The 17,839-nt window shown below is 31.5% G+C and overlaps 1 protein-coding gene across 1 annotated transcript; it reads left to right on the top strand.

Annotated features, from left to right (window-relative positions):
- The first annotated feature begins 6,748 nt into the window (after positions 1-6,748).
- LOC127736986 (uncharacterized) lies at positions 6,749-17,633 on the top strand. The gene is made up of 9 exons (XM_052247542.1): positions 6,749-7,023; positions 7,297-7,440; positions 11,508-11,643; positions 12,130-12,291; positions 12,803-12,951; positions 14,372-14,536; positions 15,210-15,250; positions 16,568-16,681; positions 17,569-17,633. The coding sequence occupies exons 1-9, from the start codon at positions 6,749-6,751 to the stop codon at positions 17,631-17,633; spliced, it is 1,251 nt and encodes a 416-aa protein (XP_052103502.1).
- Positions 17,634-17,839: the final 206 nt, after the last annotated feature.

The following is a 17,839-nucleotide window of genomic DNA, read 5'->3' as shown; positions in this document are numbered from 1 at the left end:
TAAAATAAACTTGGTAACATATACTTCCATTATTAATATTTCAAATAACATTTATTTTGACGAAGTATAATGAGATTAATTGATCTAGAATATATCCCAATATACCTTTATGTGTTTTCTCCTTTCTTTTTTTCTTACTGTTGATGTTCATATATAACGTTAATATTCATAAATATATAAATTCTGTTTCTGAAGATGTAATATTCGGAAACTTGTCATATACACCTAAAAAATAATTCCTCGATTTCTCTTGTCATTCGCTTCGAGTTTGTTAAATTGTTTTTACACCAAGTAAAAAGTAGATCGTTCTTGTGTTTATCTAATTCATTGGCACAATTTATATCAATTTTGACAAAATGATAGTGGCTTTGATAAAACTTCTATTGTGTCTTTTTAATCACATTTGTCTCGATACTTCATAACGAGCTAAATCTACTGAAAATATTAAAAATCTTAAAAACAACTTTTAAACGCAGTTTTTCAAACTGGATTTCCTATTATAACAATTTCCAGAAAGTGTTTATAAGCTGGAAGATTGAATATATAAAAACCTGGTTCCCTGATATCTCTATTTTTCGACTCATTTTATGGCGATTTTATGTTGGGTATTTTTAAACCACAGTTTGAAATAATTTACCAATAGTTATTCAATATTTGCTATTGAACAGGGTTATCTATTTTGAAAATAAATTTTAGTAACATTTTAGAAAATTCCTGGCTTACTGATAATATATGTAAAGTTTTAAAGTAATATTAAAAATGTCACATTCTTTATTCAAAATGGTTATAGCACACCTTAAATTTTCTTTCATAACATGCTAATAAAAATAACCTATGTTAACATTGGTCGTGCCTGGAGTCTTATCCACGAATACTGCAGGGGTTAACGATTATTTCTTTATTCAAGTGATGTCAAACAAAATTACATATATTTAATAAATCTGTTGATCAACAAAAATGACAAATAATCCCTTTAGTGACAGACACGAATGGCTTAAAGATAATATCAACCTTATTAATTTATCAAAAGTAAAATCTTCATGTTTGAATTCGTCATAATACATTCAAATTATAAAGAAATGTGACAAATAAGGACGACTACTTTTTTTTCTTATTTTGGTTTAAGTGAGAAACTTATTGCATCCTTGTATGCATATCACACGGGTATTTTTATGGTACCATACCTTAGCTAGTTTATATGATAATTCTGAAGTTGAACTGTCACTAAGTTAAGATAAGTTGATTAGTTATCGCGCTGGGATATTTCAAGATCCCAGTCTATAATCTTCTTTCATGAACATGATACAATCCTGATAAAAGCTTAAAAGAAAAAAAAAACGAATGCAGGGTTTAAAGTGATTTTATAAACAGTAAACGATATAGCACTTCTGTGAAATTGTACAATGATGGCTTTAATAGTACAATACTGTAAAATTGTTCGAAGCAAAATATGTTTATAATATCGTTTTCATTGTAAATATAACAGAAATGTTTTCTAATAAAGACTGCACTATTACGAAAACCGGAGCACCTGAAATCACCCCCAAATTTTGATGGAGTTTGTGTTGCTAAGTATGGCAAGCCGTTCTCGTCAAAACTATGTTTAAACCATTTTTCGAACAATTTACACACCGAGAATTAAATAGAAACACACTGAGATTACAAAAAATGAAAAACACACACTGAGAATTGAAAATTACACACTGAGAATTGAAAATTACACAATGAGATTTCAAAATGCCACACTGAGATGAAATAAACTGAAAATCACACACTGAGAATTTGAAGTTACACACTGAGAATTTAAAATTACACACTGAGATTTGTGCGCACTTTTTATGCGCACATATCTAATTAGCATACTTAATCTGAATCTATTACAAGCTTAAAACAACTAGGGTACAGAACTCGTTAGCCCTTCAATTTGGCGTTCAATGTTTTATAAAAAAACATTAAAAATACAACGTATAGAAAAGCTACGTTATTAAAGACCAATAGAACAAGAAAAATACCCACCTACTCTCATTACAAAATATAAACAAATGGTGAAAAACTTTATTAAAATTATAAGAAAACATTGGACATTTCTGCAAAAATACAATTAATTTTTTCCCAAGTGCCTATTATAGCATATTAACATGTCAAAAATATTAAAGATTGCCTTGCAAAATCAGGGTAACAGTTGGAAGACTTTTGAAAAGGGACCATGCTTAAACAGTTTTAAGCAAAAAATACCGATAAACTGTTAGTAATAATCTGAATTATAGGCAACAAACTTATGAATATGAGATAGAAAAAAAATTTAATTAGTCTTGAAATTTAGTACGAATGTTGGTTGTAGGAACCGCATTCCATTATAATGACAACAGTTCGGGACACCAAGATATTAATCTGTTGAATTATTAATCTCATGAATATTCATTAGTAATTTGCGTATTAATCTTAGTGTGTATTTTTGAAATCTCTTTGTGTAATTAACAATTCTCAGTGTGTGTTTTTCAATTTATTTCATCTCAGTGTGTCTTTTTAAAATCTCGGTGTGTAATTTTAAATTCTCAGTGTGTATTTTTCATTTTTTTAAATCTCAGTGTGTTATTTTAAAATCTCAGTGTATAATTTCGATTTCTCAGTGTGTTATTTTCTGAAGTTATTTTAGGTTCTTAAATCTCAGTGTGTAATTTTTTCGAAAAAATTGTTTTAACAGAGTTTTGACGAGAACGGCTTGCCATAGCTAAGTCTTTTTTTTTTTTTTTTTTGTAGGCTTGTTTGTCTTTTTGTCGTTTTTCGTTTCTGTGCCATGGAATTGTCTGTTTGTTTTCGACTTTTTGGTTAGAATGTCCCTTTGGTATCGTCCACCTCTTGTTATATTTATGTTTTTAATACTGGTTATTGAAAACATAACATTGTGTACTGGCTGGTCATTATCGCGTTTGATACGATTTTGACACGTCTACATAGATATTGAATATTCACGTGTAGCCAAAACTGGGAGTGGTAGATCTGTAGCGTAAATGCATATATGTAGTTTATAGAATAGAAAATAAGAACAGAACTTACAGAAGTATAGTTAATAATCATTTAAAAGCCAAGCGAGTAAAACACGGATCTATTATGGTGGAGGACGCGGTCAAAGTTTAATGGTCAAATTTGACGACCAATGGTATCGAACATCTATGTCTGGATATTCACAGAGAGATATTAATGATGTTGTAGTTTCTACAGAATGAGTTCTAATGAGCTTTGGTGGGTTAGGTTACTTGATTTGTAACTATAAATGTTATGCACACTTGTCATTTTGACAAATCAGATAAACAAAGTTTAAAAAACCGAAAATTAAACTGCAAGTTAATTACGTTGTTTAAACCATGATCATCAGTACTAATTAAATGATTTTTTATTGCTTTCTGTTTTCGTATCCATTTTGTACATAGTACTTCTTTTAACTGCATATTTTTGTGAAGAAAAAGAAAATTTTATTCAAAATCTTTTATATATATTGTTTTTATTTTTGGTCAACAAAGTTCGTACAAGTTTTAAATTTAAAAAAATAAATTAGAAGTACCTATCTTAATATCGTTTTTTTTTAGTATGGTGTGTATACAATTAGTTTGCTTATAGATTGTTTCAGTTTTTTTATTATTGTTGATTATCTTTATATACAGATTTTATTTACCAGTAGGAAATTTTTAGAAATTTCTAATTTGTGGGAGGGGATTAGAGGAGGGACGACACTCTGCACACGGCACGCAGATTTGTCTTATATTATCGATCGGTCGCGGTGGTATTGTGTCATTTATATCAAACTACTCGTGTTGTGGACATCACCGTTAATGATACCTGACAAGCGAAATTTGTTGAATTAATTAAAAAAACAAGTAATATACAGAAGGGCTGGTCATGCAATATACATATACTTTGTACATACATAATAAACAAATTTGTAAGTTATTTCTTGGCAATAAACATATCTATATCCAGGCTGACTGTTTATTACCAAGGGCAAATTTCGACATCGATAATCACTGAATTCTCACTTTTTTCAGTCGGTTTAAAGTTTCTAATCGGGACAAAGTTTTGTAAAATAGTAATTTTTAAATATTTCATTATTTCGTCATTTCTCAGTAAACAGAACAGAGATAACACTAGAGAGAAGGCAATTAAGCAAACCAATACACATATAATGCACGATTCAATTATAAAAAACTATATTTTTTCATGATGGTTATTCCTAAGACAAAATTTTCATTTTGTTTTCAAAATAATTAAAATACATAAGAGTTTATATGCCTAAAATAACATAATTAATCGCGGATTTAACAAATATTTTGGATATTTTACTTACCGGAAATCATATTTTAGCGACTTTTTACGAAGCAACGGCTGGAGACTTAAGGAGACTTAAGAATATTTAGAATGTTAGAATAGTGTTCTTTAATTGACATAAATTTGAATGATTTTCACGTGCTGACATTTGTAAAATTTACAAAAATCTGTGCCTCGTGATTTCGCAGAGACCGAATACAATTTCCCGCCATTACAGTGCATTTCTTTATTGATAGAATTTACTTTAAAAGAAAAAAACATAAAGAAAATAATTCATATAAAGTGATCTTCTATCATTGATTAATCTTTTTATTTCATAACTTTCTATATTTTCTGCGAGTGCAAGAGAGTATATTTGATATAAAAACATGAACAAATCGATCATTTCCAGATTCAAAATTGTCGAGGGATGCTAAAATCGTACCACGTGACCTACAAAAATTTGTACACAGCACCTAAGGCTGTCGCCCCACCTCTGGGCGGGGATGTTATATTTATCTTTTTAAAGGGGCATTACCTACGAGATATAAAAAAAAATGATACAGGATTTTTTTTTGTTCAATCATTAATGAAAGTGTAATAGTGAAATAATAATTTGCTTTTAGCACCAATTTGGTTCAATTTTGTCAAAATAAGCAAAGAAACATCGCTGATGAATTATTCGCTTTGCAAGTGAATAATTCGACCTCATTGAATCCGTATTCATGTGACCTTCTATTTAACCCCTTAGCTAGAGATCGGTTACGCATGATTTAAGCGTGTTCACCTATTAAAAGGAAAAGAATGAGAACATTGCAAGTGAAACAAGGATGAACCATTTGCTTGAATGATTCGATCTACCAAAAATTATTCTTATACAGGTAAAAACGATGATAAACATACTTTTTAACCTATAATATGAAATCAAACAGACCTAGAAAAATCCGATTGCACGTGGTCGCGATCCATTTATATTTATCGAGTCCATGCATTATCGATTGTTTATTTTAGACTTTTTTGTAAATCTGATATATGTTTAAGTATGTTATAAATCAAATATGAGAATTTGAGTCAAATAGGTGAACATGAATTTGATAGCTAATGTCCCTTTAATACTGGTTAATGAAATCATAGCATTGTGTACTGGCTGGTCATTATCGCGTTTGACACGCCTACATAGCTATTGAATATTCATTACTTGATAGATAAGAACAGCACGTGTAGCCAAAACTGGAAGAGGTAGATCTGTAGCGTAAATGCATATATATAGTTTATAGAATAGAAAATAAGAACAGAAATATAGTTATTAATTATTTAAAAGCCAAGCGAGTAAAACACTAATCAATTACTCTGATTAACTTTGTTAAAAGTAAATACCGTTGGACAATATCAACTCAATAATCATGTGGCGTTTGTACCAAAAACCGTTGCGTATATGTACGCTTTATTACTATCACTGGGGCGTTCCCGAGGGAGCATTTCGCCACTCGTCATTACTTCAGTACCGGCATGCTTAAGTTAATTCATTATTTTCTGTAAATTTCAAGTTTAGGAATTATGTAATTGTACTAAAACTAAGATAACAACTCCGTCCGACGAAGACGTATGCCATTATCTCTCCGTGTACAGCACGTGTTTTGGGATAACCTTCATCGGAAAGCTAGATACCAACATTTTTGAAAGTCAAAGATATATAAACAGATTTTGTTTTTGCTTTTAAATATTTTGTGTCGAGCGAAACTTATGAATATAATTCTAAAAACTAAATTAATCAGATGTAGCAGGATAAAAAAAGTACGCCAGACCCGAGTTTCGTTACATAGGACTAGTTTTTGGCGCTTGAATTTAACCCGCTGGATGGCAAAAATCGAGTACGAGTTGAGGAGCATCAGAAACCGAAAATTCCGAAAGGCTTTTGCCAAATACGGCTACTGCAATTTATGCTTGTTGGTAGAAACATTATTTTACTTCGAATAATTTAACATTTCATAAACAGTAAACTTTCAGAAAATGAACACGTCAATGGTATTGCATGTCAAAAGTGCTGACTATTGGGCTGGTGGTACATTCGTGGACGAAACTGCCACCAGCAGTGGTATTAACCCAGTGGTTTGAAACACTCATCAAAGATATCAGGTTCATAATTTGGAATGCCATACGCGCGTATCGTGTACATAAAAATCAACAGTGATCCTCTAATCCAGTAGGAAGGCTAAAATCAAATACGAAGTAAGAAAGAATTTAAGACACAAATTTTGTACGCCTGGAAATCTGCATCACCATGTTTAATAGCTACCACTGGGGTCGGTACTGCTACTAGTGGACTTTTAGTATCCGAGGTTACCAATAAATCTCCTAGAAGCAATTGCTAATTGACTTATTTTTTAGCCTTTTTTATTTTTGGATTGAATATGGTTTTAATCAATCATTATCTAATTGTAACATTATGGATTTTTTGCAGCAAATACAGTTTATATGTAGGACAACATGGGAGAAAAACACAGGTCCTTGTGGGAATCCTTGTTCATCATCAGATATAGGAAAGACTAAACCATCTAGTATCTATGACAACATTTTCTGGCAATATGACAATGGAACAATCACAGATACAAAGTACAACCTAAACTATGTTTTGACCACAGTTAGCAATACTCCATCATACGAACAGGGAGAAAACAAGTTTTTGATTCCCTTGTCAAACATACCCAGATTTACGTTAAGGTATGGTATTAATTGAGTGAATAAACTGATTTAAGGTTGAAATGTCAATCTAACAAATCTATTATCGATGAAAATTTGATATATATCAATGAATCAGCAAAGAAAAACAAGACAAGTTTACCAAAAATACCCATTTATTCATATAATGAAACTTTACTACGACAACAACTGATATTCGTATATTGTTATGGGACAAATAAAAATTGAAAATGTGGTGAAAGCTTTGTTTAAACTGTTTCAATAAATAATAATCTTATTATCATACGCTTTTAGGCTGAATAATATTTCCTGGATATTAACGGGTACTGACAAGACCCCAATGAGTGTTGTGCTGAAGATTGCAGTAAACACATACATTAGAAATGATACCAATATGCCAAATGCCAGTCCTATATCTGCGTCGCCCCCATATATAGGGTAAGTTTTCAATTCGTTTAAAAATAGTTTGAAAAATTTAAGTTTATTCAAAGCAATTGGACGTTAATGTTAGATGAAAAAATGGACTGCAATAATTATGAGCTACTGGAGTTTTTCAATAAATGATTTAAATAAAATTCTAGGCAATTTATATTACTTTTTCGTCTAAGCCTGTCACATATAAGTATTTATATTTTTGAATTTTGTCGGCAATATTTTCTCAAAACTTTTAAATTTCTTGTACCTAAATAAAACTGCGAAAATGTCCTCATTTTTAAGAGTTAAACTTACCTTAAAAGCTATTATGGTACAAAAAGTCTTGTATAAATACGTTTATCTTTTTAGGTAAGGCTTTTAAATATATTTAAATGTATCCAAATTATATGTAAAATGCCAATTTATGATCAAATATGTCAACTTCGACATGTTATTGACGTCACAGTGACACAACAAATTGCATTTTCTTCTAAAGAGAACACATCATCCTTTCAATTCTGAATAGAAAAAAAAAGATATTGATAAAATGGTTCAGAAATATAATATTTTTACTCTTGATTATCTTTTTAATTGAGAAATGTATCTCGTAATTCAGGACACAATCTCTTTCAAGGGCTAGATAATATAAGTAAAACACTATTTAAATATTGAGCGTCTGAAAAGTTTTTTCTTTATTTTTCTTGACCAAAATATGAAATTTGAAAGAAAAAGATGAATACATTCTTGAATACCTATATAAGTGTAGTATAAGGACATTAAACGAATAGCCAAAACCACCAATTCAATCCTGACTGGTTAAGAAACGTTATATATAAAATATGAAAACAACACGTTATCAATTTCATGCGTCCGAACCGCTTTTCTGGATTTAGGTAGCAATACACAGTTAGAAGTTTAGTTTGACATTTTGGCCATGGTGAATTTTTTAAATATGAAAGTTTTTGTACAATAAAATTGATTTTTAGATAGTTGAAGAATGATATAGCCTTCTAAGTGGGTTTATATGAACATCAAGATTGTTTTTTTGCATCTTTTATAGGCCATTTTTCTGTTTGACAATCTGTATTTTCTCATCCGTACCGCCCATAGGTCCAGAAATTATTGTAGTGTTTTTCAAAAAAGATTTGACCCTCGAACTTTTCAATTCAGTTTTATGGAAAAATGAGCAGAAATGCATATGATTTTTTTGGACCTCTTGATAGATAAATGTCTATGGTTTCAGGAAAGGTATCACTCTAATGGATTGAAATTCTCCTTTGGACTAAATTTTGGGGACTTTTGTGACATTTTCACCCCCTTTTTGCAATATTTTGTATTAAATAAATGCAGAATGTTGCCATGGTTACACTAAAAAGAGATTATATTTCACCATTATAACTATTGGAAATCAAATCTATGGAAAATGCTCTTTCCATAAATATACACATGCATAACACAAATATTAGCCTTATTTGTTAGAAAGCAAGAGAAAGAGGGTGGTTAAAAATTATGAGTGTTAATTTTAAGTTTTTTTTCTAACTGTGTATTGATACCTTATCTTCGTCGAAAACGCTATAAGCCGGATATTTGAAAGCCGAGGATGTATAAGGACCGATACAGCTACAAAGCTATATGACCAAAAATTTCCTAAAAAAAATAGCCAAATTCATCTAAGGTCAACTTTGCCTGAGGGAGTTGGAACCTTATATATAACTTGCAAAGCATTCAAAATAGCTGGACTAATGATACTCTCGAGGACTAACAATCTACCAGCAGCGGGATCGACCTAGTGCTAGAAAATTAAATTTAACTAATGTGATGCGTCTGAAAGTCTTTTTTTTTACTTACCTTAGAGCATAAGGAAAATATTTCAGCCGCAGCAAACAAAAGAGAACACTAGCGCGAACATTTTGCCCTTTTTCTAAGTTGTTGTCCAAAAACTCACCAAAGATACCAGGCTTATATTTTTTTACGCCAAATGCGCGTTTCGTCTACAAAAGACTCATCTGTGAAGCTCGAATCAAAAAGTTATGACACAAATAAAATACGAAGTTGTTGAGCATTGGTGGCCACAACATTTGAAAGGTTTTGAAAATCTATGACAAACGGGATGATTTCAACTTCCTAATTATCAATTTACCATTTCTCAGCAGTAACATACCCTCTGCTCCGTCGTATGGTGTTTACATATCTGAAATGATACGTTATGTTCGTGCATGTTCACACTATACTGACTTCATATACAAGAGTGTGCTCCTTACGCAGAAACTGCTCCAACAGAGTTATGAGGAGGACAGATTAAAAATGACACTCCGTAAATTTTATGGACACCATTACGAATTGGTTGATTTATACGATGTATCTGTCTAAACTAACTAATGACGTTTTTACCACGTCTTAGATTGTGGTTTAACATCTAGGTTGTCAGTCTCCTAGTACCGCACGTGACCTATTCCCGAATATGACTGTTATACCGAGTGTGAATTTGCATTGCTATACGACGTGTCTCGGTATTTTGTACAGCCAACATTCATGTATCAATTTTTGGTGTTTCTGTTATGGTTTTGGTTGATTAATGTGTTATGTCTAATCGTTTGTTGTCCAAATAATTATATAATTGCCTTTCAATACCATCATTGTCATATTCCCGAATATGACTGTTATATCGAGTGTGAATTTGCATTGCTATACGACGTGTCTCGGTATTTTCTACATACAACATTCATGTATTTATTTTTGATGTTTCTGTTATTGTTTCGGTTGGATAATGTGTTATGTCTAATTGTTTGTAGTGCAAATAATTATAAAATTGCCTTTCAATACCATCATTGTCATGAAAATTGCTTGGACTAGTATTGTGAAAATAATTGTATAAAGTTCGAGATTGCATGTTAGTTACGTAAGCGCGTCACTGTTTTTGATATCCTGTGGTGTCTGTCGTTGATGGAATATGTTCGTTGATGTTTGCATGTTGTGTTGACTATTATATTATTTGTTTGTGCGTTTCTCTGTGATGAATGTTCTTACGTGTGTTTGTGCTGTATTTCTGTCACGTAGTGTTGTCATTTTAACGATATTTTTATGCATTGTCATAAAGCGGGTGGTTTGGCTAGTCATTAAAACAGGTTCAACCCACCATTTTTTTCATAAAATGTCCTGTACCAAGTCAGGAATATGGCAGTTGTTATGAAATAGTTCCTTTCTATGTATGTTGGCGTTTGTTTTTCTTACACTTCAGTGTCCCCGTTGTTCTTTTGTTTTTGTCTTGTAGTCGATGTGTTTCCCTCGGTTTTAGTTTGTAACCCGGATTTGTTTTCTCTCAATCGATATATGACTTTTGAACACCGGTATACTACTGTTGCCTTTACTTGCCAAATACAGCTCCAGTAATCTATTTCCGGGGTAGAAAATCCTTAGCTTTTCGAACAATTCAAATGACATGCTTAGTAATATTTCTTTTCCATCGCGTACAAATCATTTTTTTTTATATATTTTGTTAGTTCTACATTACTTCAAAGGACTGTGGATTCACCTAGTAATATATTTTGATCCCAAATCTGTTCAGTTATTAGTATCTGGAACATGTAGTAATGTTATCTAAGTTACACCTGATGATCTGACTTCTATAATTAAATGAAAGCATGAACATGATTTTACAGTGCTGTGTCTTTAGCTTTTAGTATAGCAGTTAACTCCTTACAAATGCCTTGACTAGTCAGACAAGTCTGTAAATAATAAAAATAATCCTTAAGGTTTTTTGTAAAGTTTGCAAGTATGTTAAAGTACAGCACAGTAAAAAGGAGTAAGTTTGGAGGTTTGAGGGAGGGGCAAAAAAACTTTCAGTTCAAAAAGAAATTTGAACACCATTTCCAAATAGACAACATGACATAAATAACGAATATTACAAAGTGTTGAGTTTGCTAAATCCAACGCTTCCAAATGGATTTAACGACCTGATATATTGCATCGTCCTTAAAATATCGCCTAAAAAGAAAAATTGGGGGAAATGTTGACCCTGTTTGCTCTATTCATCTGATCTTACCATTTACTCATCATATAACTTCAAACATCACAATAATTTCATCTTAAAGAATACAGCACAGTTGTCAGACAGTGATAAAAATACCTGTAATTGATCCGGATGATGACAGGGTGGCTTGCAGATGGGCGGAATCCAAAGACTGTGGTCAGTCGTGTACAGACTTGCCACATGCTGAATTAAACCAGGTACACAAAGATGGTAGCTAAACATTTCCTTATCTAAAGTTGTTTGACAATTCGCTTTAAAATATGCTGTTGAACTTTAACAAACAGGAAGCTTTTCTGTGTTACTGCTATTGAAATGTTGAATTATTCGTTCCCCAAGATATGGATTGTCTTAGCCTTATCTGGAACATTTTTTTTTAATATTTGGTTTTGGCCTTCCAATCATATTAATTCAAGCGTGCTGATGAGTCTTCTGTAGACGAAACGCTCGTCTGGCGTACTAAATTATCTGCCTGGTATCTCTGACGAGCTTTTTCAAAATAGACAAAGTATCACTAGTCAACTTTTTTCAAAATTATCCGGACACTCTTTTGAACTTCGATAATTGATAAGAAGCTTTTTTACCTTTGTAAAAAATTTACCTGTGAAGTGTTACAGACTGTTTATATTGCTTTGTCATAAATCTAGTTGTTTTAGTTTTTACATTTGAATATATATATCTTTCAGAAAGCATGTACAATTGAGCTTTACGCTAGCACTCGAAATGGTTACCAGCCTGGTCAAAGGTACCGCGTTACATTAATGGTAGACGATTTCCCAAGATATGGTATTTTCGTGAATAATAAAGCTGTAACACCACAACAAAAAATAAGTAGCACTCCTTTACAGGTAAATAGATGTAATTGAAACAGTAACGAAACTGGAAGCAAAATATAGTATCAATAATTTTATATTTTCAATAGCGTTCAAGAGTATACAAGTATTGTTTCTGTAATTTCGTAATAGCCAATATCACTATTTTTAGTATTTTTAATGAACTACTTTGACCTGAGTTTCAGTTTTTTTTTGTAACCATTTTGGTACGATATGTGTAGTATTTTTGTTGTCGCCTGTAACATAGGTTTTGATTGCATTAATTGCCTTTTCACGTGGCTGCTATTGAAATGTAGGTACATTTGTTAATTCAACGGATTAAGACATGATGTCCCTGCTCTGTTTATAAAAAATTGTCAAACTCCATTCAGAGCTTGACATATGGTATGGAAAATCCTATTTTTGATCGCTGTCTCATGGATGTGTGAGTCACGTATGCCTTTTATGAAGTTAAAGATTATACTTCACAAACACCAATTTTACATTTTTATATAATAAATATTTATTCTGATTTTATTTCTTACAGTTTACTATACATATTGTAAATGGACCAACCAGTTGTGATACCAATATGAAATTTGTGTCATTGACGGTACCTGAAAACCTTCGAGTACCATACCCTACAAATATGCCACAACTTCTTAATGGTGTATATTTGGAAACGTTAGATGTAAAGTATGTGTGTACAACTATTACGGTCATATAGCCATTATAGTTGTAGCGTATTTACATATCCGTGGCTTTCAAAAACACCTCACCAAAACTACCAGGCTTATAATTTTGTACACCAGACGCGCGTTTCGTCTAAACAAGACTTATCAGTGGCGTTCGAATCAAAAAACGTAAAAGACCGAATAAAGTGCGAAGTTGAAGATCATTGAGGACCCAAAATTCCGAAGAGTTTTGGAAAACACAGCTAAGTAAAATAACAAAAATACCGAACTCCTATGAAAATTCAAAACGGAAAGTCCCTTATCAAATGACAAAATCAAAAGCTGAAACACAGAAAACGAATAGAAAACAATTGTCATATTCCTGATTTGGTACAGGCATTTCCTTGTGTAAAAAAATTGAGGATTAAACCTGGTTTTATAGCTAGCTAAACCTCCCACTTGTATGATTCATTATATTGACAACAATGTATGAGCAAATCAAATAGACATAATAGGTAAAATGTAAAACATTTTGGTACAGCAGTCAACATTGTGTTATAATCTTAATCACTATAAAAACAAACAACTATGCTAAAAAAGAAAAACAAAATGGCATATAGACACTCTATGGACAAAGCACATAAGCAGAAATGAAAGACAAGAATACAAAAATGACCATAGCACAATAACACAATGGCGGGTTGTATAAATACCGAGCCACTCCAAAAGGATATTACCAAAAATGGACTTAATTGTAAAGGTTAAAAATAAACACAAAGCCAATAAAAAGATCACTATAGCACCAAGTCAGAAATATAACAATTGTTTTTCTTTCGTTTGATGTGTTTGAGCTTTTGATTTTGCCATTTCATAAGGGACTTTCCGTTTTGAATTTTCCTTCGGTAACTTTTTTCATTACTTAGAATCTATACTTTAAGACCATCATGTATTATTTGTGAAGTTGATTCGGAATATTTGTCAACAAGGTCTTTGTATCTTCCGATGATTTTTTTTTAGAAAAAGGACGAGACGTTCTTTGACATAACCCTGGTTCATCAACTTTCTGCTCAGACACTGATGACGTTTTAGTTTGAGTAGCAGCTGCAAGCTCTTGAATATCGAATGAATTTGGAAATGTATATCCCATATGCAGGTGAAGTTGGTACATTGCTGCTGAGGTGGGGGAATTTATAATTTCAAAATTAAAATCGTCTCGTTTGTCATAGCTAAGTAATCTTTTCCTGGGGTAGAAAATCTTTAATAGGTTAAGGTTTAGTGTTCCTGATAAAGGTATATGTCTCTTCTTTGTAAAGAATTAATCAATTCTAGTGAATGAAATTTCTATTTAAACTCAATTTAAACATAGAAAGAAAAAAATGTGTGATCTACTAATCATAAAAGTTTTAAAATCAAAATGATTTTTTTATTTGTTTGCTTTTTAGCAATACATCTTTTCTGGTTAGTTTATCTAAGGGTTGCACATACCAGCAGCTACCAGATGACAATGGAAGAAAAAATGTAACCCGACTTTACGAGATTTGTAAAGTTACCCCTAGAGACATGATCGGTGATGCTTTATTTTGTGTCTGGGGTATGAATAATTACGGGTAAGTTTTGAGTATTCATTATTTTGTCTAAACACACTCTTTCACTAACTTGTTTTAGCACACAGGACTGGTGTCCTTTATTTAGCAGTTTATTTGAATGTTGATTGTATATTAATAACAGTAACACATAGTTACACTACATATTATGAAAAACAACGTGAAATAGGTTCTACGTAAAATATCTCTTTATTAAAATTTATAAAGTGGGAAATATCTTTCTTTGAAGGTAAAAACGAAGTTACCACGTGGCTTTAGCAAAAAAAAGATAGAAAAGCTTAGTTATTGCGTGCCTTTTTGATTTGTTTTCATCAGATACGATCAAACAACAATTATGAAAAGACATTAAAAAGATTCGGAAGTACAAAATCCAAGAAGCACCCCCCTCCCCCTCCCTTACAAAAAAGGGGAGATTTCACCTTTACAAAAAAAGTATCGTGTTGATATGCCAGAACTTACAATGATTAACAATTCTGATGACAAATTGTCAGATCAGAAGTCAGTGTATCTAATAAATTTATGGCATTTTCTTGACTCGCCACATATATAATTCGAACTTGCATATCATAGATGAAATCTTATTTGGAATACGAAAGAATAATGAATTTTCATATAAGAATTATTGTTGGGTTTCCTTTTTTTAATGAGAAATTTGATTTATATTATTTGTTTACAGAATAACAAGTCAACCAAGGTGTGTCGATGTAATTGTTGCTGGTAAGGTTTTGTGTTCCCCCATAATACTGATGTATTAGGTATTTGAAGGAGTGTTTTACTTGTGTGTTGCATAGAAATTTGTTTGTGTTAGATATGGATGGATTGATGGAATTGATTTAATGAATGAATGAATGGGGGATGAATGTATACACAAATGTTTTGATTTTAGCTTCTGAATGATTGTTCCCGAGACTCTCATTGGGGATAGGCGAAATTTATTACATTTGGTTATGATCTTTTAATATACTTTGAGTAATTGTAAAGATGAATAGCATCAAAAAAATCACAGCAATCATAAAGCAAAATTAAGTCGGTAGAATTATACAGATAACTGTGATAAAAAATTGAAAACAACACGTTTAATAGTTTCATGCGTCCGAAAGGCCTTTTCTGGATTTACCTTCATCAGGAACGCTCAAAGCCAAACATTTGAAATCCGAGGATGTATAAGTACCGAAACAGTTGAAGAGCTATATGACAAAAAATACCTTAAAAAATAGCCAAATTCATCTAAGGTAAGATTTTACATGTTAATCTACTCCTGCAATGCTAGTATTATATCGAGCACTAATGGCATATAAAACACCAATTGAAAGGTTTTCTGCCAAGTTTACACATAATCTCTTTCAAAACTGTTAAAATTGAATTTGTCTATTTTAAAGAAGGACTGCAGAAATATTTAAACTTAACAAAACCCAATGATTTATATTTTATTCTCGAAAGTCGCGATAAAAAATGAAATTAACTATTTATGAATTGCGTGTGTCCGGAGCGCTTTACTGGATCAACCTTCGTCAGGAACGTTCAAACACAATCATTTAAAAACTAGGGATGTATAAATAATAAAAAACGTTAGGAGCTATATTACCGAAAGAGACATAAAATAGAATAGCTATATTCATCTCAGGTCAACCAAATTTTTCACAGTTATACTGATATGCAAATGGAACAAGTATAAGTAAGAAGCAACAATATTTTATCGATGTTCAAATCCATTTTGAAAATACAAAGTGAAAACAACTGAAGGATTCGCATGAACCCTAAAAGCAACGAGACAAGTGCATTGACAGTTTAGGCGTCGCCTGCTATAGACGAGTAACATGTAAGAATTGTTTATTTTTTTAACCGACTGTTAGATACTGTTGGTTTTTGGAATCTTTGGGCAATGTATATTTTTGGGATATGTCAACACACTATATTCATAGGAACATCAAATTAAATTTTCAGAGGAAAAACACAATATTTTATTTTTAATGATGAATACTAGTATCGAATCTCAGACTTTTCTATACATTTAATTGAAACATGTTTCTTTAGGTCGAAATGAATGTTCTACATCACCATGCACGGGAAACGAAACATGCTACAATCTGTTTATGAGTCATTCCTGTCGATGTAAAAACGGATACAAACGTCCATTCTGTATACAAGGTTAGTTATGGTTGTTCGTGTCATATTGTCCCAAATAATCCTAAAATCTTTCCAGAGGTAAATTGCCGATTACATCTCAACGTATGTGGTATATCTGTTCACCAAATCTATACTAAGATATGATTGATTAATGTCGCTGGTCGACGATAATTTGTTTATAAATTGTGAAAATTACAATTCATTCCGATATAACAAAATCATTGTTTTTTTACAGCGTTGGGATTAAGATAATGTATATAACTTATGGAAGGAAAATATAGGGAATTATCATATTTGAAAGTGAAATTAACAGATAGATATCTAACACAAAGTGTATTCTCAAAAAGTTTGATAAGATACCTTTTCTTTTTGTCTTTGAGATTTACTATGCATTTTGCTTCATACGATTAAATAAAACCAAACCAGGCGGTGCACACTTAGTACCCATAGGAATATCGACTGTTTGTTTAAATATCAACCCTGAAAAATGTTTTTTTCTAGAGTCGGATCGATTTAGCGCTTGACATATCATATAGATACTTGTGTATTGTTTAAGACCGTCTGTTGACTTCTATAGTGACAGGTTTAGAGGGTGCCTCTGAAATTGCTAACATGATTAATGCAGAACCTTTTTTTCGTTTTACCATTTTTGCTCTTTTGCCTTTCTGCTGCAGAGGTCTTTTTGTGTCGCTATTTTATTGGAGTCATCAGTAAATTAATAAAGTAATGAAAAATGTTCAGTCACAAAGAAGGAAAGAATTTTACTACTATATATATAGACATAGTACTTGAAAACTGAAAATTTCACTGTTGTAATTATTAAGCTCTATACATAAATATATTTTCTTTAAAAATGTAACAGTTTTCTAACACTCAGATATCAAAGATAAATCATTCTTAATTAATAGTCGTACAGTGGCTGTTGAGTAGTGAAGTTAAAGATATTTTAAATAAGAAAAGTATTTACCTGTAAACAGTTATATGTTCCGCAAATTTTAATATGTAAGTGAGGGTGGATGATATCAAACATTTGACAAATTCTAAATGTCAGTAAAATTCTAAACAAATATTCTCTTTTTGAAATATCTCACTGAATACAAAAAGTATTTGGAATTGTCTGTTAATTGTCACATTCAAAAAGTCTTTTTAACGGGTTATGTTCTTCTCGTATAATTTATG

Source organism: Mytilus californianus, unplaced genomic scaffold (assembly GCF_021869535.1).
Source record: "Mytilus californianus isolate M0D057914Y unplaced genomic scaffold, xbMytCali1.0.p SCAF_4, whole genome shotgun sequence".
Classification (NCBI taxonomy): domain Eukaryota; kingdom Metazoa; phylum Mollusca; class Bivalvia; order Mytilida; family Mytilidae; genus Mytilus; species Mytilus californianus.
This window is presented reverse-complemented; position numbering and strand designations above follow the sequence as displayed.